At 35.0% G+C, this 25962-nt stretch overlaps 1 protein-coding gene across 1 annotated transcript; it reads right to left on the bottom strand.

Annotated features, from left to right (window-relative positions):
- Positions 1–548: 548 nt before the first annotated feature.
- Positions 549–2305, bottom strand: LOC133035976 (zinc finger BED domain-containing protein RICESLEEPER 2-like). Its single transcript, XM_061112435.1, has 3 exons — positions 1565–2305; positions 1245–1468; positions 549–1056 (listed from the first exon to the last, which is right to left on the bottom strand). Exons 1-3 carry the CDS (start codon positions 2303–2305, stop codon positions 549–551), a joined length of 1473 nt encoding a protein of 490 aa, XP_060968418.1.
- Between the last annotated feature and the right edge of the window lie 23657 nt (positions 2306–25962).

Below are 25962 nucleotides of genomic sequence, written 5' to 3'. Positions count from 1 at the left end.
GTGCCCACACACATCAAGTAGTACCTCAATCATAGTGTGGAAGACTGTGAAGAATCCAGTTTCAACAAAGAAGGACATTCAGGCTCAGATCTTGATAATACTCTGCAACAGAAAGGATACAAGGGTTAGAGATCTGAGTGGAAGGAGACATATTATTCCACTGCCCCCAATGTAAGGTTTCTCATACTTTATATGTGTTACTTATAATTGTTTTAGAAGTTCATATTTAGGTTGTTAATCAACATACTTTTGAGTAGATCTAAGATCCTGGTAAAATAATTACAACAAAGACTTCCTTTGCCATACGAGCAACAACTGGATATTTGAATCCATTCTACTTCCACCATTGGAGAATATCAAATGTAGGATCAAGCTTCTCATGACGATCATTCAACTAGTATTCGAGATCATCTTCTTCAATGTCGTCACTAAGTTTAGTTGCACTAATAACAGGCTCAGATGGTTGAGATTGAGATACCTAAGACTGAGATTGAGATGGTTGAGCTTGGGATTGTTGAGCTTCAGATGGCTGAGTTGTTTGTTGTTGTTTATAAAACACATAACTGTGCCAATGTATCGGTGACCAACTTTATCATTTTTTCAGCCTCACTTGGATTGTACACAAATCTAAAATCTCGATTCACAACCTCTAATTTATACCTCGGATCTAGGATATTGGCAATAAATGTTAACATATTTAGCTTTTCAATCCTTCCCCAATACTTGTCATATTTCCGCTTCATACTAATAGCCATAGTTCCTAATAAAGTATCAGGACTAGAAGCCATAGTAATCAAATCAGCCTGTACTTTCAAAATATTTGGAAGGAATAGATTGGATGTGACATATAATGACCCACTAAACCGATTAGTAAGATCATAGAGTCTCTTCAAAAAACTGACAAATACTCCTGCTTTTTCCCAATCCAGATTACTTGGCGGACCAGCCATTCTTTCTTCATCAAAGTACCTTGTGTAGTTTGCATCTCCTTCTAAATTGTCAAAATTCTTCTTGAATTTTATAGCAGCTTCTAACATCATGTAGGTGGAGTTCCATCTAGTAACAACATCTAAGCATAGCAAGGCTTTTGATTCAATATTTACATCCATACAACTTTCTTTAAACCATTTTATTCTAGCTAGAGATGACCTCACATATCTCACCGCATTTCGAATACTTGAAATTGCTTCATTCAACTTTTCAAACCATCACTTACTATCAAATTCAAGATATGAGCCGAACACCTCATATGAAATATTTTACCATTTAGTGGAACTGTATTATCCTTTTCAAACAAGTTTCCCTTCAATTTTCTTAGTGCAACATCATTTGAAGAAGCATTGTCAACTGTCACTGCAAATACTTTGGAGATACCCCACTCATCAAGACAATTTATCAACTCTTTTTCCACAAGGTCTCCTTTATGGCTAGGAACCTTAAGAAAGTTGATAATCCTCTTTTGCATTTTCTAGTTATCATCAACCCAATGTGCTGTCAAGCACAAATAAGAAATATTTTGGATTGATGTCCAACAATCGATTGTCAGCGATACATAATGTTGTACCAACATTGCCTTTAGTTCTTTTTTTCGATCCAAAAACAATTGATAAATATCTCTCGCCACAGTGAACCTTGATGGGAATTGGAAATCGTCAAAAAAAAGTTTGATAAGCTTTTGAAATCCTTTTCCATCAACGTGCCGAAAAGGTAACTCATCCATGATGATATATTCAGCTATTGCTTTCCGAACTAGGTTTTGATTAAATCTTAATGGCAGCCCACTTGAAGCAACTGCTTCTTCATTGCAAGTTGTTGTTTTGTTTTTAGTAAATCTATCGATAGTAGATTGTTGCCTTTTATTTTGTTCAACCCAGTCACTAAAAGGATATTTTTTACATTTTCTCTCCACATGTGCCCATAATGTGCTGGTCCCGTTCAACTTTGTATCTACCGTATAATTGGTACCACAATAATTGCAAGCAGCCCTTAACTTCTCGGGATCACAATCTGGCAACATAGTGTAATGATCCCAAATGCTAGATGTTTTCTTTCCAATTCTTTGCTTCTTTTCCAGTCTTCCATTCCCTTTTTCCTTTTCACATCCCTTTTTTCCTTTGTCTTTCTCCTTGTCTTTGTCATTGTCCTTGCTCTTGTCCTTGTCTTGCATTTGACGATCATTTCTATTCTTCCTTACATTCCCTTTTCTTCTTTCTTTCACTGGTTCATCCCCATCAGAACTAGACAAATTAGTTTCTGTAGTGGTCAAGTCATCAATCATCTCCTCTACATTTTTCTCATTATCCATATTGCTAGACATAATTTATACTGCACAAAGCAAGACAATGACAATAGTTAGGTTAAGACTTTTATGCCTTTTTTAATTCTAAACTAACTACTGCTAAAACTACTAACTCTAATATTAAACTACTTGTATACCCTCAACTATTCTAAACATGATAAATACCTTCTATAATTGTTATCTTTTTTTTTTCTGGAATCTTTTGGCAAAAATACTTTTTAACACACAACTCTGATAATCACAATTCAGTAGTAAAAATAAAAACAAACAAAAAAATGAAGTAGAAATACAAGAAAGGCATAATAAGTACTAATTAGCTTTACTCAAATGGGACAAATTTAACACATTGCCCTTGGCCAGGTTGGCCTTAACCTTATCGAAGACACAAGTTCAATTATGAATTTTAGATTTTGAAGAACACCCTGAAGATCAATATCTAAATTATCGACAGTACACAACATCACAAGACCAATATTATCCAATTCTAGAGATGCAATTTTATGCTTCATTAATAGAAAATAAATCAAAGTTAACAAATTTTACAAGTTTCAAATCATATAAGCTAATGCTCTCAAAGTCCAAAACCAAAAACCGCTCGTATCTCGTGAAATCTGAGATCCCTCCATCCTCTTTCTGTATTCTCCATGTAAAGACCGCTTAGTTTAATTTGGAAATTAGCAGTTAATCATGTTTAATTATGAAATTATTTATAGCTATTTAAATAATTAATTATACAGTTATTATTGAATTCTGAGATGCATTTTATGTCATTTAGTAGTTTTCATAATTTTGCATTTCCGGTGCCCGGTAACATGGAACTCGGTATTTGGCTCAGTAAAATCACAACTTAGTTTGTTAGTAGTTTGGGACGGTTTTTTTAGACATTGGAAATGTCGGGAATGGCCGGGAATTTAGAATTTCCCAAAAATACCCCTTTAGTGTTACTTTTGTGATTTTGGTGTGAAGGGGCAAAATGGTCATTTTGCCCCATTATTAGTTTGTCTTTTAGTGCACTTAGTAAGTGGAATATTATGTGTTTTAGTGGGTTTTAGTTGGCTGAAATAAAAAGAGTTAAGTTGTATTTAGTCATTTATTCAAAATTTCCAAAGTTAGAAAAGTTAGAAAATTCAAGGCTCTCTTTTCTTCTCTCTTTTTCGGTTTGGCGCAGCTGGGTTTGGGGGGCGGGGGGGCTTCTCTTGGTTTTCAAGCTGGATTTAGCTTAGATTTTCACCTCAAGTTGTTGGTAAGATCCTTGTAGCTCTCCCTTTTAGTTTCTTGAAGAATTTTGATGAATTGATGATGTTTGCATGCCTAGTTTAAGTTGTTATTGTTGCTGTGATTTTATAGTTGTTTGCAGAGGTTTAAGCATGACTAATTGATGTTATTAAGCTGCTTGTAATGCTTGATGGTTAGGTTGTTAGAGTTGTGGAGTTTTTAGTGTAAAAGCTTAGGTTTTCAAAGAGAAATTTGGATTTTTTAGTGGTTGTAGTTGTTGCATGAGTTAGGGTTTGATTTCTGCAGTTTTTAAATGCTTGAATATGAGATTTTAATCAGGGTTTGATGCTTGTTATGTTGTTTAGTCAAGTTTTGAGTTTTAGAACTCAATCTTTGACCTTTAATGGTGAAATGAGTTTCTGTGTGTGAAGCTCAGTTTTGTTGCTTTAGAAATGTTCTAGGGGATATATAGAACAGGTCTGGAAGGTTTGAGGTTAATTGGATTTGATTTGGTTGAGTTATGAATTTTTGATTTTCTGCCTGCGAGGAACCGGAATTCCGGTTGTGCATCCGGAATTCCGGATGGGTTTTGAAAATTCCCAGAACCGGAATTCCGGTTGGACAACCGGTATGCCGGTTGAGTGATTTTCAGAAACCCTAGTTTTCCTCGTTTTTATGTTATTTGGGGTATTGCCATGCTTTTTATTGATAGGGAAACTTTTAGTTCCTAGTTTAAGTCCCCGGGAAGTGATTTAGCGTATCACTTATAGTGTTGTGATTTTTATGGTTTAGGAGCACATGTCCGCCGCGAATAGTTCCGGTCGAGGTTGGCCAAGCACACCTGAATTCAGAATCCAGGTAAGATTAGTATAACAGTATGCATATGTAGATTACATGTTTAGCGTGCATGTAGGAAGCCTGTTAGATTACATTAGATATGTATGTTGGCTTCGAAGCATCCAACTGTGTCACGTCGGTACAGGCTGGAGTATGACCAGCAGTCGGAGTATGACCAGTTCGACCGATTAGGCTGACACTGTATCACGTCGGTATAGGTTGGAGTATGACCAGCAGCCGGAGTATGACCGGTTTGACCGATTAGGCTGATACTTAGGTTGGTGGTTTCGTACTATTTGACGTATCACGTCGGTACAGGCTGGAGTATGACCAGCAGCCGGAGTATGACCGGTTCGACCGATTAAATCGTAACACGTCGGTATTGGTGGAGTATGACCAGACGGAGTATAGGATTCGACCGATTAGGCTGTTACTTGTCAATAGTACTGTCCCTATGAACGTTCAGAACTCAGTACCGTGTTGGACACGGCAGTTAGGGGGACTCAGTATCGTGTTGGACACGGCAGTTAGGGTTATGGTCAGGGGTATGGGCGTCTGACCATGACCAGGATTTATGTATGAGTATTATTATGTTTTTCTTACTGAGTTTGTCGACTCACAGTGCTATGTTTTTGTGTAGGTAAGGGCAAGGCTAGAGCTGATGGACCGTGAGCGAGCCGGTGAAGATTGTACATGTCGGGGCGGTTAGGCCTGGAGCGTACGATCATCAGGACAACGAGGCTTTTTTTTTGTAATTAGTCGCTAGGCGACAAATATTTTGTATAGACAGTAAACTTTTGTAAATGGTTTTATAATTGGGATCCCGAGTATTTTGTATAAATATTTTACAAGTTTAATTAAAAAGTAAAAATTTTAATTAATCACGTTTTCCATAAACCTCGTTGATTAGCAACGAGCTGCACAGCATGTTTAAAAATCACGTAATACGCCTATGCTAGTTAGGGTGTTACAATTTGGTATCAGAGCCGCCAGGTTGTCTTCCGAAGATTGTCACGACATGTACAATCATCATCATGAGTTAGCTCGTTCTACGGTTCAGTAAGCTTTTATTGCTTTAGTAGCTTATTATTTATTTTAAAATAAGAAAAGCTTGTTAGGAAGCATGTTAGTAGCGTGATAGTAGAATAGGCGCATGTTTCGTTTTTAATTTTTCCAAATTAAGCGGCATTAGTAAGCTCTCGTTGATCGTGACCTGAAATGCCAACTCGGGGTTTCGAGGCTGTTCAGACTAGATGAATGCCAGACGAAATATTAGGAGTCAGGGCATCTCAGTCGGGTCAGATCAAGGTCAAGGAGCTCAGTTTCCCCCAAGTGTTACGGGCCGAGGTAGAGGTCCCAGGGGCAAGGCTCGTGGTCGGGGTGATGAGAACCCGCCACAGGCTACCCAGGCTCCCCAAGCCGATCAGGGAGCCCAGAATTGGGAACTTAGGTTTGCTGAAATGCAAGCCAGAATTGAGGAACAAGACTTAGAGATTCAGAGATTGAGGCAGCAGGGTGCTCCTGCAGAGCCTGTGCCAGAAGTTCCAGTGGCACCCGCCCCTGTTGGAAATTATTTTACCAGGATCTTAGATCTACTCACAAGTATGTTTATTAACATCCTAAATATGAACTTTCTAAAACGATGAAATAAACACATATAAAGTTTAGGAAACCTTACATTGGGTGCAGCGGAATATAATGACTCCTTCCGTTCAGATATCTAGCCCTTGATTCCTTTCTGTAGCAGAGCATTATCAATATCTGAACCTGAATCTCTTTCTCTGAATCTTTGATGCTGAAACTCCTTTTGCTGAATGTCTTTCTTCACGATCTTCCTCACTATGATTGAGGTATCACTTGCTGTGTGTGGGCACTACTCATACACTAAGGATTTCGAAATATTGAAGAAGAAGAGAGAGAGTGGTCAGCTAAAGATAGGGAGAGAGAAAGGCTCAGGTTTTTCTCTGAAGGAAAAATAGAAAATTTAAGTGTAAATTTCCTGAAGCCTTCACTATCTATTTATAGCATTCCACTAGGGTTAGGTTTGAATTATTTGACATTAAAATAATGAAAATATCAGTTTAAATTTCCTACAAAAGTGGCAGGCCCTATACTAGTGGATTTGGGCCTCACTTTTTGCAATTTTGCAGTTTTACCTTTTCTGCATCTGATTTTCTCAAAAACGCCAATTTTCAAATTCAACCATTTAAATGCCAATTCTAACTATTTAATAACTATAAATAATTATTAAATAATATTGTCATTTATCATATTTATTAATTGAACCATACAAAGTATCATAATTAACAAATATGCCCCTATAAACTCTTTCTTTACAATTTCGCCCTTACTTAGTGAAAAATTCACAAATAGACATAGTCTAATTTGAGAATTATAATTGATTAATCAAAACCAATTACATGAGTCTTACAAGCAATATTATCTCAACTAGTGGGGGGACCATGGGTCTATATAACCGAACTTCCAATAAGTAGATCAAGAATTTAGCACTAAAATTCACTAACTTATTAATTCTTCGTTGAATCCACGCATAGAACTTAGAATTGCACTCTCAGTATATAGAATGCTCTATATGTTCCACCATATAGACACATCATTAGTTATCCATTGTTATAATCCTAATGTGATCACTGATCCTCTATATGAATGATCTACATTGTAAAGGGATTAAATTACCGTTACACCCTACAATGTATTTATTCCTTAAAACACTTGACCCCGTATAAATGATATTTCAGCTTATGTGAAATGAGTACTCCACCATTTATGTTCGTTTGGTCAAGCTCGAAGGAGATCATCCTTTGCTTACTATTCGCCAGATAGAAGCTATAGATTCCATGTTTATGCTAGCGCTCCCACTCAATTGCACTACCGTGTTCCCAAAATGTACGTATCACCCTGACCTAAAAGTAGGCTTAACTAACAAATCAAAGAACACGAATAGCCTCTCGAGATTGAGCCTAATCATATCAGGATTAAGATCATTTGATCTAGGATCAACTAGGCGATATTGACTTGAATAGATATTACGGTAAGTTTAATAAATCTAAGTCAAAGTTCAATATCGGTCCCTTCCGATGCATACTCCATGCATCCAACCTGAGCTTTACTTTAACCAATGTTCTGGAAAGAACATAGTATTTTTCCAAATACAAGTAAACTCTTGTTGTAGATTATCATATCAGTAAAACCCTGTGTCTGATAAATCTAGGAAACTTTATTCACATAGTCATGTTTACTTTCCAATGTGTTGACGGCACAATAAACAGGATCAAGTATGTGAAAAGGGTTTCAGATGAATTTATACATTATGTACATATAATCATGAAATAAATCATGTGAACCATGCAACATTAAATGTTATTTCTGATCTATATTAATAAGTAAATCTGATTATATTGAAATGAGTTTTATTTAGGGCATAAAACCCAACAAACTCCCACTTGCACTAATATAAAACAAAAAGTGCGTTTCAAATAATCTCAACACCTTGATATACAAATCAAGTGTAGTAGTAGTAAACTCCTCGTAATAGGATCTGAAAGGTTGAATTAACCACAACCTTTTCTCCACTATTACTCTTCCTTAATCACAAAATCATTGATAATGTGAAATTCCTCTCTAGATGTCTACTCTCTTGGGATACTGGATTCTATACCTTTGGCAACTACATTTTGGTTAATCAGGAAATTAACACTAGTAGTTTAAGGCAATTTGGATGGTGCCAAAAATGTATAGAACTTTCCTTAGACTGAATAAGTACCTTTCCTGCAGCTTTAACATTCAGTCTCTCTCTGGTAGACCTAGAGACTTCAGATAGGTTTTTACACTTCTCCAAAATCACTATTCCACCCCCAGAGTAATCACCATCTTATCAGAAATATTTACTAGCACATAGGCAAATTTCGAAATCTGATATGGTGTAGTCTAAGAGTTTTAAACACACCCTTATAGACTAACATATAGTTCCTCTTCTTTATCTTAGGATTTACTTGATTGTCTTCCAATGTTCTTCTCCTGGATTAATCTGATACCTACTCATTACTCCCACTCAACAGCAGGTGTCTGGTCTAAGGCATACAAAAGCATATCTAAGACCTCTCACTGTTGATTTAAGAAATTCTTTCATGGCTTTATCTTTTCTGGAATAGTTGAGACTTTTCCTTAGATAAATAAAATCTATACCTAAGAAGTTGTGAAGCTTCTATAGATTGCCATTAGAAAGAAAATGCTTCAGCATCTTACTAAAGTAAGTTGCTTGCATTAGAGTAAGTAATTACCAGGTATACCACAAGCCATAGGTTTAGATAAACTCAAACCTATAATACTAGGAACAGGAAGTTTGTTAAGTCCATTGAATGGACTTATAAACAAAAAATTTCTTTTATGTCCTTGTAATAGAAAACTTTAGGTTACTCCATGTGAATGGATTAAACCATAGTTCTATTGGCTTTCTTCTTAGTTTCTTATCTTGACAATCCATTACTTGTTTAAACTCACAATGGATTTTAATCACTAGTGTCTCCCAAGTCATAAGAAGGTGAGTTCCTAGAAACTCTCCCACTACGACAAGGTACCGTGAATTATGTCTAAGAAAAACTAAATGGTATTTATCTCTTCGGTTGTGACAAGACAACAGAGGTAGTGGGATCATCATATGTTATATAAGATGATAGAACACTTTTGGAATCAAGAATTAAATATCTCCTTTATTTGCTACTTGTTTTTCAGACTTAGTCATTTTCTTAGAAAAGTAGTATTTGTTTGAACAAACACTTTCTTATCTATTGACAATGGGATGGTCCACCCCTAATCACTTAGAATAGCTAACAAACCATGGTTAACAGTTCTAGCTTTTCTTAAGATTTTGATTAGGTCATCCATGAATCTAGTAATGATTTACATTAAGTATACAACCATTACATCATTCTGAAATTGTATTACCATAGAAGGAATTAGGCAACGACTAGTAACTAATCATCAATATGCAACTCGAAATTTCTGGGGAGGTAAGTTTGGATATAATTCAAAAATCAAATTAATGATCTTTGAACTGCATATCTACTAACTATTTCTCCACCCCTATCAGTTCGCAAGATCTTTAACCACTTACCTTAATGGTTTTAACCATTGCTAGAAATTAATGAAATTTTTCAAACATTTCAAATTTCTTTGCTAAAAGGTATAATCTAAAGTTATCGTTTTAAGAATACAACGAAAAACTCATATCCACCCCTGAATGTACATCCATCTGCGAATGAGATGAACTACTTTCAGTGGATATAGGCATATTAACTCTTTGCAGAGATTGATCTTGTCAAATCCACTATGAACAAGATACAAATGCCATAGATTAAAAAAAATGTGGTAGTGTCTTTTGATGACTTAGGTATAGTTACATCAAAGAGTTCTTAGAATACTGCAAGTGGATCCTGGTCATAGAATACCTAACTCATATTCCATACAGTTTTAATCCATTAATAGAAGATGGATATTAAACACTTGAGAAAGTGTAACTGTATTGTATTCTGGAATTAGAAATATAAGAAAATTTATTGGATTCTAAAATTAAAGTCAAAGACTTAAATTCAACCAAATATAATGAGTAATTCTTTCTTGGACCACCACTACTAATACAAACTCTAAGTCAGATTTGCCCATACAAGTAGGAGATTTCTAAGATTGAGGATTTATATCAATTGGGAATAGAATTTCGGGATTATAATCATATGCGTCATTTAATTTCTTAAGAGAAAATATAATGACATGAAATGATTTATAGACCATTCATCCAATGATATGTTTTGAAGCTAATTCGAAATGAATAAGCTAAGAGGAATTAGGATAATTTCGTTTATAAATAAGAATCCAACGATGCTTCGATTAGCGAAAGACAAAGTAATCTTATTTATGTAATCTTCTTGTTTCATATTGTAAAAATACTAGTCTAAGGTGTCATCAATTGATGAACAGTTAGATGTCGCATATACAATACTTATCTTTCGAGATCTTACACTATTATGTACGTCTAATGGTGAAAATCCATTAGGGATTTATCTCATTAGAAAAACAAACATGTTAGACCAACAATGAAGATTCGAAATTAAACTACAACTGAATAACAGAAAATAACATGGTTCAACATAAATTCATACACAATTCAGAAATTATAAACATATAGCAAGTAGGAATGACTAGTGAAAATACTAAAACATACAATCCTTAATAATTTCCAAGGTTTTCAACAACCGATACGGTCCCGTAGGCGAGAGTCAAAGCATCATTTATTGAATAGAGTTGTCAGCTCATCTAAAATAGAAACCATTCTAGCAACCTTTTATTCGATCAAAATAAGAATCCAACGTTGTCCCGGTAGGCGAGAGTCAAGGTTATTCTCATTTTATGAGCTTCCACCATTGTTTCATGTTTCATAAGTTTATCTCTAAGTAGTCACCGTAGGGGAGAGTCTAATAGAGACGAAAACTTACAATACACTTATCAAATGAAATCTTACGGTGTTAAATGCGTTCAACGAATAACCATCCATAGGGGGACGAAGTCTAGCGTCTCGAGGTTATATTGAAAACATTTAACTTTTGTAAGACCAACAATGGAGATCGAATATCTTAATAATAATCAAGCTCATTATTTAAAGTGAGTTGTATTTTCTTTTATTTTCTTTATTTAATTTATTTATTTTAAATATATATTTATTTAAAATTTCTAATTTAGAATGAAAAATTCTAAATATAAATTTTAATTTAATATTTATAAATTTTACTTAGATGGATATGAAAATAACATGAATTATTTCCATCTTAGTAATAATTTCCAATAAATATTTAGAAAAATATTCAATTTAAGTTGTTACAAAATTAATATAAATTAATTTACAACTCAAATTTAATTTTCTATAAATATATATTGCATTTTGAAAAATTAAAGTATTTAAGAATACAATTTTCGAAAATGCATGTTAAAATAAAAAATTAATCCTGGAAAAATTATTCTAATTTAATGTTGGCCCAAAATTAATTTACAACAAAAAATATAATTTTCCTATTTAATTAAATATATAAGAAAAATTTCAAATATTTAAGTATGATGATGAAAATCAACTTAAATATTAATTTTCTATTTAATTAAATACACTAGAAAAATACTTCAAGCAAAAATATCATCTTTCTAGATTTTCCTTTGACTAATTAATTCAATTTCTAATAATATACTTTAATTCAATTTATTTTAAATTAATCAATAAATGAAAAAATCATTGATTTAAGTTGATCCAAGAATTAATTAAAATAAATAATTAATTTACAACTTAATCTATTTTTCAAGATAAAATTCGAAATTCTAGCATTTAAGAAATGCAATTTCGAAAATTGATTAATAAAATAAAGAAAAAAAAATATATTTTGAAAATTATTTAAATTTAGTTGAAAAAATAAATTTCAACTAAAAATAATTTTCTATTTAATTAAATGTCATGAAAAAGAAATATTTAAGTATGATAATAAAAATCAACTTAGATATTTAATTTTTAAATTAATTAAATGTATTAAATTCAAGAAATAAATAATTAAGTGTAGAGAAGGCTTAATTATTAATTTCTAGTTTAATACTAGGAAAAATATACTTAAAATAAATTGTACCAAAATTAATTAAATAATTAATTTCACAATTTATAATATTTTCCTATTTAATATTAGAAATAATAAGTAGTCTAGAAATAACTATCTAGAAAATATCTTATTTGACTAAGTATCTTTTCCACAAAATTTGAAAAAATATCTAATTTAAGTTGTATTAGAAAAAATCTAGAACTTAAATATTTTTCAAATTTAAATTTAATTAAATATCAAAAATTAAGTTGTAACCACTTAATTTGAAAATATTCCATTTTAAGTTAATATTCGAAAAGATATTAACTTAAAAAATATCTAAAGAATCTTAATAACCAATGCCTAAAATTCCTCAACTTAATTTTGAAATTTGAAATTCAAAAGATATTCAGATTTAAGTTGGTTAGTTGTAGATAACTAAATATCAACTTAAATAAGAATATTTAATGAAAAATTTAAATTAAGTTCCAGAAAGAATCTACATGGTTATAATTCTATATTTAATTAAATACAAGAAAATACATATAGTTTAGCTTAGAATATAAAATTCTTTAAACTATGATTTTCTAAATTAATTTCAAAATAAATGAAATTAATTATGTTGCTAATCAATTTTAATTAGGTTAAACTAGTGTAATTAACCTAGTACAGTCATTCAAATCAGGCAAATGGGCCTTCACAATTGGGGTGGTTTGTGTGAGGGTGTCGGGTTCAGTATGTCGTACCCACTTCTATGGCTCCCAACTCTCACACAAGGCCCAAAAGAGAGGAATTTAACCTTAATAAGAACAACTGTTATTAATTGAATAAGCCCAAAAACTAAATGGGCCTAAATAAATTCTATCAAGAACTATGATAATTTATTTTAGCAACAGCAACCTATATGCATCTATAATCAAATTAAACACATAGGCTCACACAGACACACTTTGGATGGGTCCTATCATGTTGCTAGGTCATACACAGATGAAAGAAGATTGTAAATATACCTGTTACAAATTATTATCTTGACCAAGGGAGCCATCAGATCATTAGATCTGGAAAAAGGTAACCATGGCTATTTGCAATCAAGTAATAATAGGTTTTTAAAACTTACAAACAAGTTAAAACACATACTCCTGCAACAAGGTTAGCTGGATAGTTGGAAGTAGGATTTATTTAATTTTAAATAAATAATTTCGAAAAATAAATAATTAAAAAATATTTTAATATTCGAAAAATAAAATAAAATTTTTAAAAAAAAATTAATTTCGAAAATAAAATTTAAATTTCGAAATTTAAAAAAAAATATTTAAAATTAAACCTACTTTTTGAAAAATTAGGTTTCAACCAACCTAAATATCATTTCAAAATTTGCTAACTACTTTTAAAAATTAAATGTTATTTTAAAAATAAAAATTAGAAAAGATAAATGAAATATCTTTTCAGAATTTAAATTTAATTTAAATAAATAAAATAACAAAATTTAAAAGTTAGCAAAATATCTTACATCTATTTAAATTATAAATATCTTATTTTAAATTTAAATAAGGTCAAAATATCTAAAAAGATTTAATTTTTAAAAAAAATATCTTAAAAGATAAGATATAATTAAAAATATCTTAAAAGATAAGATATCTTAAAAATATCTTAAAAGATTTTATAAATATCTTATAAAATCTGACCTTAAATTTAAAAAAAATAAGATATAATCAAATTTGAAAATAAGATAGATTTTTAAGCAAGAAGATAGATACTAATTCTATTCAAATTCAAATTACACTAATATCTTGAATTAAATTTAAAAAATATTAAATTAATTCAAAATGATAATTAGAATTGAATTAGGAATAGTGATAGTATAAATACAAAACTATACCAAAAATCGGAAGTTAATTCCATGAAAAAGCATGAAAAATCGAAGAAAAACAAAAAAATTCGAAACTATACGGAAAGATTTGCGATCGCAGGAAAATATTAGCACAGCTCCGATTTTTTCAAATCTTCAAAAAATCATAACTAATTCAAATAAAATCCAAATTAAGTTCTGTAAAAGGCTAACTTGCTTAATTTTTTCCATACTATCCAATAAAAATAATTCCAGAGATAAAATCGCAATTATTTTTCACGAAAATTTCACAAACATCAATCAATCATCAAATAACACTCAATACAACATGATACCATCCAAAGAACATACAAAAAATCGTTTTAAAGTCCAAATTTCTTGCAAGTAAATCAATTACCATGGCTCTGAGGCCAGTTGTTGGAAATTATTTTACCAGGATCTTAGATCTACTCACAAGTATGTTTATTAACATCCTAAATATGAACTTTCTAAAACGATGAAATAAACACATATAAAGTTTAGGAAACCTTACATTGGGTGCAGCGGAATATAATGACTCCTTCCGTTCAGATATCTAGCCCTTGATTCCTTTCTGTAGCAGAGCATTATCAATATCTGAACCTGGATCTCTTTCTCTGAATCTTTGATGCTGAAACTCCTTTTGCTGAATGTCTTTCTTCACGATCTTCCTCACTATGATTGAGGTATCACTTGCTGTGTGTGGGCACTACTCATACACTAAGAATTTCGAAATATTGAAGAAGAAGAGAGAGAGTGGTCAGCTAAAGATAGGGAGAGAGAAAGGCTCAGGTTTTTCTCTGAAGGAAAAATAGAAAATTTAAGTGTAAATTTCCTGAAGCCTTCACTATCTATTTATAGCATTCCACTAGGGTTAGGTTTGAATTATTTGACATTAAAATAATGAAAATATCAGTTTAAATTTCCTACAAAAGTGGCAGGCCCTATACTAGTGGATTTGGGCCTCACTTTTTGCAATTTTGCAGTTTTACCTTTTCTGCATCTGATTTTCTCAAAAACGCCAATTTTCAAATTCAACCATTTAAATGCCAATTCTAACTATTTAATAACTATAAATAATTATTAAATAATATTGTCATTTATCATATTTATTAATTGAACCATACAAAGTATCATAATTAACAAATATGCCCCTATAAACTCTTTCTTTACAATTTCGCCCTTACTTAGTGAAAAATTCACAAATAGACATAGTCTAATTTGAGAATTATAATTGATTAATCAAAACCAATTACATGAGTCTTACAAGCAATATTATCTCAACTAGTGGGGGGACCATGGGTCTATATAACCGAGCTTCCAATAAGTAGATCAAGAATTTAGCACTAAAATTCACTAACTTATTAATTCTTCGTTGAATCCACGCATAGAACTTAGAATTGCACTCTCAGTATATAGAATGCTCTATATGTTCCACCATATAGACACATCATTAGTTATCCATTGTTATAATCCTAATGTGATCACTGATCCTCTATATGAATGATCTACATTGTAAAGGGATTAAATTACCGTTACACCCTACAATGTATTTATTCCTTAAAACACTTGACCCCGTATAAATGATATTTCAGCTTATGTGAAATGAGTACTCCACCATTTATGTTCGTTTGGTCAAGCTCGAAGGAGATCATCCTTTGCTTACTATTCGCCAGATAGAAGCTATAGATTCCATGTTTATGCTAGCGCTCCCACTCAATTGCACTACCGTGTTCCCAAAATGTACGTATCACCCTGACCTAAAAGTAGGCTTAACTAACAAATCAAAGAACACGAATAGCCTCTCGAGATTGAGCCTAATCATATCAGGATTAAGATCATTTGATCTAGGATCAACTAGGCGATATTGACTTGAATAGATATTACGGTAAGTTTAATAAATCTAAGTCAAAGTTCAATATCGGTCCCTTCCGATGCATACTCCATGCATCCAACCTGAGCTTTACTTTAACCAATGTTCTGGAAAGAACATAGTATTTCTCCAAATACAAGTAAACTCTTGTTGTAGATTATCATATCAGTAAAACCCTGTGTCTGATAAATCTAGGAAACTTTATTCACATAGTCATGTTTACTTTCCAATGTGTTGACGGCACAATAAACAGGATCAAGTATGTGAAAAGGGTTTCAGATGAATTTATATATTATGTACATATAATCATGAAATAAATCATGTGAACCATGCAACATTAAATGTTATTTTGATCTATATTAATAAGTAAATCTGATTATATTGAAATGAGTTTTATTTAGGGCATAAAACCCAACAGCCCCTTCTGCTCAGGCCGAATTGGTAGTAGCGGCTAGCAGAATGGAACCTTTGTATGAAAGGTTTCGGAAGCAAGCACCTCCGGTCTTTCTGGGAGGTCCAGATGTGATGAAGGCCGAACAGTGACTAAAGGTGATAACCAAAATTTTAAATTTTATGGATGTCACCGGGAATGACAGAATGGTGTGTGCCACCTTCCAGTTCCAGGAAGACGCTATTGTCTGGTGGGACATGGTGTCTCAGATCCATGACGTCACTACCATGACCTGGGAAAGGTTCCAGGAGCTCTTCAACGCCAAGTATTATAATGAGGCGGTCAGAAGCGCCAAGAGGAAAGAGTTCACCCACCTGACCCAGCGGAAGAATATGAGTGTGACAGTGTATACTACTCAGTTCGACCGGTTAGCGAGGTTAACCTCGGGTATAGTGCCAACTGACTTCAGCAAGAAAGAGAAGTACCTGGACGGGTTAAATGCAAAGATTAAACATGACTTGATGATCACTACTGACGACAAGACCACCTATGCTGAGATGGTGGAGAAGGCACTGGGAGCTTAAAGCGCAGTTGGATGTATGTCGGAGTCAGCTAGTACTCCGGCGAGTGGAGGGGCTCTTACCCCTCCTGCATCAGACTTTAGCAGGGGCAGTAGTGGTTTGGCCATGGACCAGAAGAGGAGAGCATCCACTGCATCCGGTGGCTCGAGGCAGAACAAGAGGTTCAGAGGGAACCAGAATCAAGGCGGTCGTCAGGGTAGTGTTGAGACCCGTTATTCCTACCCGGAGTGTCTCGTTAGTAAGAGGCATCCTCCGGGTGAGTGCTTAGGTCAAGGATGTTTTTGTGTGGCTGCCAAAATCTTTAGTAAATTGGATAGACCGTATGATAGATATGAATCAGAGTTTGGAACCATATTACCTGGCGGAGAGTTAGTTATCTCCAAAAGGTGGATTAGGTCTATGCCGATCAGAATAGATGGTAGAGGGTTAAGTGCTGACTTGATAGAGATGAGCTTAGTAGAGTTCGATGTTATTTTAGGAATGGATTTCCTATCAAAATATTCAGCTAGTATTGATTGCAAAAGGAAGATGGTGATCTTCCAACCGGAAAGTGGCGACCCATTTGTGTTGTTGGTTCAGCTCGGGGATCTCGGATTCCGGTGATTTCGGCCATGTCAGCTAGAGAATTATTGCATGGTGGATGCTTAGGGTTTCTGGCCGTGGTGATGGACACCACTCGGCCAGATACCATTCGGCCAACGGACATCAAGGTGGTTCGGGAATTTTTAGATGTTTTTTTTCCCGAAGAACTTCTAGGGTTACCACCTCAGCGGGAGATTAACTTCGTAATAGATTTGGCACCAGGGGTGGAACCGGTTTCCAAAGCCCCTTATAGAATGGCTCCAGCTGAACTTAAGGAATTAAAGATTCAGCTCCAAGGATTGCTTGACATAGGGTTTATTCGGCCTAGTGTGTCACCCTGGGGAGCTCCGGTTTTATTCGTCAAGAAGAAAGATGGAACTATGAGGATGTGCATTGATTACAGAGAATTGAACAAGCTGACAGAGACGAATAAATATCCATTACCCAGGATCGATGATTTGCTCGATTAGCTTCAGGGGAAGACGGTCTTTTCTAAGATTGATCTCCGTTCGGGTTATCATCAGTTGAAAATCCGAGAGGAGGACATTCCGAAGATGGCTTTCCGTACTAGGTATGGACATTATGAATTCCTGGTTATGTCATTTGGACTAACCAATGCTCCTGCAGCATTCATAGATTTGATGAAGAGAGTATTCAAGGATTTCCTCGATATCTGTGTGATTGTGTTTATCGACGAAATCCTCGTGTACTCTCAATCAGAAGAGGAGCATGAGTTACATCTTCAGATGGTATTGCATCGGCTTCAGGAACACAAGCTTTATGCCAAGTTCAAGAAATGCGAATTTTTGCTATCTCAGGTGTCCTTCTTAGGGCACATTGTGAGCAAACATGGGATCAAGGTGGATCCCGGGAAGATAGAATCTGTCAGAGATTGGCCGAAACCGAAGACAGTGACAGAAATCAGAAGCTTCTTGGGTTTAGCTGGGTACTACCGTAGGTTCGTGGAAGGGTTTCAAAAAATTTCAACGCCCTTAACCGAACTTACAAAGAAGAATCAGCGGTTTGTCTGGTCAGACAAGTGCGAAGCTAGTTTTCAGGAGCTGAAACAGAGGTTGATTACCGCTCCAGTACTAGCTTTGCCTTCGGACAACGAGAAATTCGTAGTTTATTGCGATGCATCCAGACAAGGTCTGGGGTGTGTGCTGATGCAAGCCGATCGGGTTATCACTTATGCCTCCCGTCAGTTAAAGGATTACGAACAGCGATACCCGACTCATGATTTAGAGTTGGCTGCGGTGGTTTTTGCATTGAAGATTTGGCGGCATTACCTTTACGGAGAAAGGTGTGAAATCTATACCGACCATAAAAGTCTCAAGTATTTCTTTACTCAGAAAGATTTGAACATGAGACAGAGACATTGGTTGGAATTAGTGAAAGATTACGACTGTGAGATTCTTTATCACCCTGGGAAGGCCAATGTAGTGGCCGATGCCCTGAGCAGGAAGGGTCCCAGGCAAGTAGCTAGCATGGTTCAGATCTCACCTCAGCTAGCGAAGGATATGGTTAGATCCAGCATTGAGTTTGTGGTAGGTCAGCTTCACAACTTAACGCTGCAGTCGGATCTGTTGGAAAGAATTAAAGCCGCTCAGATGACCGATCCAGAGTTAGTGAAAATCAGAGAGGAGGTTTTGGCTGGTCAAGCCAGGGACTTTTCAGTGTCAGACAACGGGATGCTTCTGTATAAATCTAGGGTTTGTGTTCCGAATAGTGTGGAACTCAGGAATGAGATCTTTGAGGAGGCTCATTCTACCCCTTATTCTCTGCATCCCGGCACCACTAAGATGTACCAAGATCTTAAACCGTACTTCTGGTGGAGCGGTATGAAGAAGAATTTGGTAGAATTCGTATCGAGATGCCTCACTTGCCAGCAGATTAAGGCTGAACATCAGAGACCAGCAGGGTTGTTGCAGCCTCTAACCCTACCTGAATGGAAGTGGGAAGATATCACGATGGATTTCGTGGTCGGGTTACCTAAAACTACGGGTTTGTTTGATTCCATCTGGGTAGTGGTGGATCGATTCACAAAATCTGCTCATATTCTGCCTGTTAGAAAAACATTTATAGTGGATCAGTTGGCAGAATTGTATGTTAGAGAAATTGTAAGACTTCACGGGGTACCGAAGTCTATAGTTTCGGATAGGGATCCGAAGTTCACCTCCAAGTTTTGGCAGAGTTTGCAACGAGCAATGGGTACAAAACTGAAATTCAGTACAACATTCCATCCTCAGGCAGATGGTCAGTCCGAAAGGACAATTCAGATATTGGAGGACATGTTGCGAGCCTGTATTATGGATTTTGAAGGCTCATGGAATAAATATCTACCGTTGATAGAATTTTCTTACAACAACAGTTATCAGAGTACGATAGGGATGGCTCCCTACGAACTGTTATACAGTAGGAAGTGTAGATCTCCCATCCATTGGGATGAGACAGGGGAGAGAAAATACTTAGGTCCAGAGTCAGTGCAGCGGACCAATGAGGCAATAGAGAAGATAAAAGCTAGAATGCTTGCCTCACAGAGTAGACAGAAGAGTTACGCAGATCCGAAACGCAGAGATGTTGAGTTCCAAGTAGAGGACCATGTGTTTTTACGAGTATCTCTAATGAAGGGGATCAAACGTTTCGGGAAAAGAGGCAAGTTATGCCCTAGATTTACAGGACCATTCGAGATTCTCGAGAAGATAGGTCAAGTGGCATATCGGTTAGCGTTGCCTCCAGCTTTATCGGCAGTTCACAACGTATTCCATGTCTCGATGTTGAGAAAATACGTTTCATATCCCTCTCATATACTCAGTTATGAGAGCCTAGAACTGCAGCCAGATATGTCTTACGAAGAACAGCCAGTGCAGATCCTGGATAGAAAGGATAAAGTCCATCGGAATAAGACCATAGCATTGGTCAAAGTTCTCTGGAGAAGCAGCAAGGTGGAGGAAGCCACATGGGAGCTAGAGTCAGATATGAGAGCTCAATATCCAGAGTTATTCAGGTTAGATTTCGGGGACGAAATCCTTTTAAGGGGGCAATAGTTGTAAAGACTGCTTAGTTCAATTTGGAAATTAGCAGTTAATCATGTTTAATTATGAAATTATTTATAGCTATTTAAATAATTAATTATACTGTTATTATTGAATTCTGAGATGCATTTTATGTCATTCAGTAGTTTTCATAATTTTGCATTTCCGGTGCCCGGTAACATGGAACTCGGTGTTTGGCTCAGTAAAATCACAACTTAGTATGTTAGTAGTTTGGGACGGTTTTTTTAGACATTGGGAATGTCGGGAATGGCCGGGAATTTAGAATTTCCCAAAAATACCCCTTTAGTGTTACTTTTGTGATTTTGGTGTGAAGGGGCAAAATGGTCATTTTGCCCCATTATTAGTTTGTATTTTAGTGGACTTAGTAAGTGGAATATTATGTGTTTTAGTGGGTTTTAGTTGGCTGAAATAAAAAGAGTTAAGTTGTATTTAGTCATTTATTCAAAATTTCCAAAGTTAGAAAAGTTAGAAAATTCAAGGCTCTCTTTTCTTCTCTCTTTTCCGGTTTGGCGCAGCTGGGTTTGGGGGGGGGGGGGGATTCTCTTGGTTTTCAAGCTGGATTTAGCTTAGATTTTGACCTCAAGTTGTTGGCAAGATCCTTGTAGCTCTCCCTTTTAGTTTCTTGAAGAATTTTGATGAATTGATGATGTTTGCATGCCTAGTTTAAGTTGTTATTGTTGCTGTGATTTTATAGTTGTTTGCAGAGGTTTAAGCATGACTAATTGATGTTATTAAGCTGCTTGTAATGCTTGATGGTTAGGTTGTTAGAGTTGTGGAGTTTTTAGTGTAAAAGCTTAGGTTTTCAAAGAGAAATTTGGATTTTTTAGTGGTTGTAGTTGTTGCATGAGTTAGGGTTTGATTTCTGCAGTTTTTAAATGCTTGAATATGAGATTTTAATCAGGGTTTGATGCTTGTTATGTTGTTTAGTCAAGTTTTGAGTTTTAGAACTAAATCTTTGACCTTTAATGGTGAAATGAGTTTCTGTGTGTGAAGCTCAGTTTGTTGCTTTAGAAATGTTCTAGGGGATATATAGAATAGGTCTGGAAGGTTTGAGGTTAATTGGATTTGATTTGGTTGAGTTATGAATTTTTGATTTTCTGCATGCGAGGAACCGGAATTCCGGTTGTGCATCCGGAATTCCGGATGGGTTTTGAAAATTCCCAGAACTGGAATTCCGGTTGGACAACCGGTCTGCCGGTTGAGTGATTTTCAGAAACCCTAGTTTTCCTCGTTTTTATGTTATTTGGGGTATTGCCATGCTTTTTATCGATAGGGAAACTTTTAGTTCCTAGTTTAAGTCCCCGGGAAGTGATTTAGCGTATCGCTTATAGTGTTGTGATTTTTATGGTTTAGGAGCCTGTAATCCGCCGCGCAGATTGTTCCAGTCAGGTTGACCGACACACCTGAATTCGGAATCCATGTAAGATTAGTATAACAGTATGCATATGTAGATTACATGTTTAGCGTGCATGTAGGAAGCCTGTTAGATTACATTAGATATGTATGTTGGCTTCGAACCATCTAACTGTGTCACGTCGGTACAGGCTGGAGTATGACCAGCAGCCGGAGTATGACCGGTTCGACCGATTAGGCTGACACTGTATCACGTCGGTACAGGCTGGAGTATGACCAGCAGCCGGAGTATGACCGGTTCGACCGATTAGGCTGATACTTAGGTTGGTGGTTCCGTACTATTTGACGTATCACGTCGGTACAGGCTGGAGTATGACCAGCAGCCGGAGTATGACCGGTTCGACCGATTAGGCTGATACTGTAACACGTCGGTACAGGCTGGAGTATGACCAGCAGCCGGAGTATGACCGGTTCGACCGATTAGGCTGTTACTTGTCAATAGTACTGTCCCTATGAACGTTCAGAACTCAGTACCATGTTGGACACGGCAGTTAGGGGGACTCAGTATCGTGTTGGACACGGCAGTTAGGGTTATGGTCAGGGGTATGGGCATCTGACCATGACCGGGATTTATGTATGAGTATTATTATGCTTTTCTTACTGAGTCTGTCGACTCACAGTGCTATGTTTATGTGTAGGTAAGGGCAAGGCTGGAGCTGATGGACCGTGAGCGAGCCGGTGAAGATTGTACATGTCGGGGCGGTTAGGCCTGGAGCGTACGATCATCGGGACAGCGAGGCTTTTTTTTTTGTAATTAGTCGCTAGGCGACAAATATTTTGTATAGACAGTAAACTTTTGTAAATGGTTTTGTAATCGGGATCCCGAGTATTTTGTATAAATATTTTACAAGTTTAATTAAAAAGCAAAAATTTTAATTAATCACGTTTTCCATAAACCTTGTTGATTAGCAACGAGCTGCACAGCATGTTTAAAAATCACGTAATACGCCTATGCTAGTTAGGGTGTTACACTCCACCACAGTCGCATTACTAAATCATATTATTTTAAGAAAGATAATTTCTAATCTTAATTGTAACTTAAGAATTAAATCTATACATGTCAATCCCAACATATCTACATATGAAAAGAAAAAATGGGAAGCAAAACCTAAATAAATGTCCAAAAAATTAAAATCGCCACTAAAGCATGTGAGACCCCATTACAATCAAAAGTGACTAAAGATTATTTTGTAATCTTCCTAAATTCATTAAACTCCAAAGATAGTGTATTAGTTAATGCTCATTTATGCTATGCTTGTAACTTTAAACATAACCGAAGCAACAAACTAGGTGAGAAGAAAATCACCTGCTGGACTTGGAAAAGTAGTAGCACAAGCCAAAATCCAACACAACCCAATTCAATATTTGATTTTGATTTGTTGAAAAAGGTCCTAAAAGTGAAACCCAAAAATAATTTAAACTAAGAGTTGTTATTCTAATAAAAAAAATAAAGAACATTGAATTTGAGAGAGAGATCTGAGAGTAGAATAAAGAAAGAAAAATAAGAGGATGTACAAGAAAAAAAAAATTACCAATACCTTCAATCTGAAAATGGAAGATGGTGCTTGATTGATGTTGATGATGAGAAGAGAGTTTTGGATGGATAGACGAGAGAAGTAGAGAGTGAGAGTAAGAATGACTGAGTGAGTGAGATTGGGATTGGGGGTCGGGGGCGGGGGCGGGGCGACAATGGATTATGGAACTTTGTTTGAACTTTGAAGCCCTAAACTATGGTAGGCAGAAAGAAAAAGAGAAAAAGGTGCGTGAGTCACGAGAGAAAGAAAGAGTTTGGAGAGAGAGAGAGAGAGAGTCAAGTCAAATAGTCAATCACTTTAATAAAGTTAATACTTTTAAATTTTAATATTAATAAAATAATAATATATTATATATTATTACTTATCAGTACACAATTACAATATAATAAATAAAGTAAATAATTAAAAAATTATATAGAAGGTATTTCGGTTGGTTTCGATTTTATTGGTCGGTTTACGATCCAAAAAAAATCGACCGACTATTGGCGATTTTTTCGGTTTTCGGTTCTGCCAGTTTCAGTTCCAGCGGTGTTCGGTAGGTCGGTTTGAACGGTTTTTTTGATTCTCTGGATTTTATGCTCAGCTCTAGTGTGTGTTATGATTCGTATACTACCAACACTAGTACAGTGGTGGTACAGAGTGCATCGGTAAAATATATGATGTTCAAATGGTACGATACAGTGTTACAAATACTAGTACGAAACAAGTATGTAGTGTATGTGGTACAACACTCAGTGGTCCTCAGGGTACGGTTCAATGCTACCAACACTAGTACGAGACGAGTACTTAGTGCATGTGGTACAAGGTTCGTACTTCTTTTAAGAATATTCTGCATGCATCTAAAGCCTTATAAATGGGTGTATGGGTACCTATATACAAGTCGGTATTATGTTATATGTTTTTTGCTTTTCTTACGGAGTTTGTCGACTCACATATATTATTTGCTTGTGTAGGTAAAAAAACGGTAAAGGCTAAGCACTAGTGAGTCCAGAGCTCAAGGGTGATTGTACATATCAGGATGGTTAGACCTGGAGAGTTCGGTCTTGGGACGACTTGGGCCTTTATTTTGTAGTCGCAGAGCGACATGTATCAAAACTGTATTTTGATTATGATTGTAAATTTTAAAGACGAGATCCCAGATTTTATGTACGGTTATATATCTATAAGAGTTTTAAATTTAATTAAAAGTTTAAATTGTTGGGTTTTATGCCCTAAATAAAACTCATTTCAATATAATTAGATTTACTTATTAATATAGATCAGAAATAACATTTAATGTTGCATGGTTCACATGATTTATTTCATGATTATATGTACATAATGTATGAATTCATCTGAAACCCTTTTCACAAACTTGATGCTGTTTATTGTGTTGTCAACACATTGGAAAATAAACATGACTATGTGAATAAAGTTTCCTAGATTTATCAGACATAGGGTTTTACTGATATGATAATATACAACAGAGTTTACTTGCATTTGGGGAAGTGCTATGTTCTTTCTAGAGCATTGGTTAAAGTAAAGCTCAGGTTGGATGCATGGAGTATGCATCGGAAGGGACCGATATTGAACTTTGACTTAGATTTATTAAACTTACCGTAATATCTATTCAAGTCAATATCGTCTAGTTGATCCTAGATCAAATGATCTTAATCCTGTTATGATTAGGCTCGATCTCGAGAGGCTATTCGTGTTCTTTGATTTGTTAGTTAAGCCTACTTTTGGGTCAGGGTGATACGTACATTTGGGAACACGGTAGTGCAATTGAGTGGGAGCGCTAACATAAACATGGAGTCTATAGCTTCTATCTGGCAAATAGTAAGTAAAGGATGATCTCCTTCGAGCTTGACCAAACGAAAATAAATGGTGGAGATCTCATTTCACAGAAGCTGAAATATCATTTATACGGGGTTAAGTGTTTTAAGTATTAAATACATTGTAGGGTGTAACGGTAATCTAATCCCTTTACAGTGTAGATCATTTATATAGAGGATCATTGATCAAATTAGGATTATAACAATGGATAACTAATGATGTGTCTATATGGTGGAACATATAGAGCATTCTATATACTGAGAGTGCAATTCTATGTTCTATGCGTGGATTCAACGAAGAATTAATAAGTCAGTGAATTTAGGTTAATAAATTCTTGATCTGCTTATTGGAAGCTCGGTTATATAGACCCATGGTTCCCGCACTAGTTGAGATAATATTTCTTGTAAGACTCATATAATTGGTTTTGATTAATCAATTATATTCTCAATTTAGACTATGTCTATTTGTGAATTTTTCACTAAGTAAGGGCGAAATTGTAAAGAAAGAGTTTTAGGGGCATATTTGTTAATTATGATACTTTGTATGGTTCAATTAATAAATATGATAAATGACAATATTATTTAATAATTATTTATATTTATTAAATAGTTAGAATTGGCATTTAAATGGTTGAATTAAAAAATTGGCATTTTTTAGAAAATTAAATGCAGAAAAGATAAAACTGTAAAATTGTAAAAAGTGAGGCCCAAATCCACATTGCATGGCCGGCAACTTTTGTAGGGTTTTCCCTCTAATATTTTCATTATTTTAATGCCAAATAATTCAAACCTAACCCTAGTGGAATGCTATAAATAGATAGTGAAGGCTTCAGGAAAATTACACTTTCCTTCTGACTTTTCTTTCAGAAAAAAC

This window comes from Cannabis sativa, chromosome 3, assembly GCF_029168945.1.
Source record: "Cannabis sativa cultivar Pink pepper isolate KNU-18-1 chromosome 3, ASM2916894v1, whole genome shotgun sequence".
Lineage (NCBI taxonomy): Eukaryota > Viridiplantae > Streptophyta > Magnoliopsida > Rosales > Cannabaceae > Cannabis > Cannabis sativa.
Note: the sequence above shows the minus strand (reverse complement) of the source record. Positions and strands in the feature narration are given on the sequence as shown.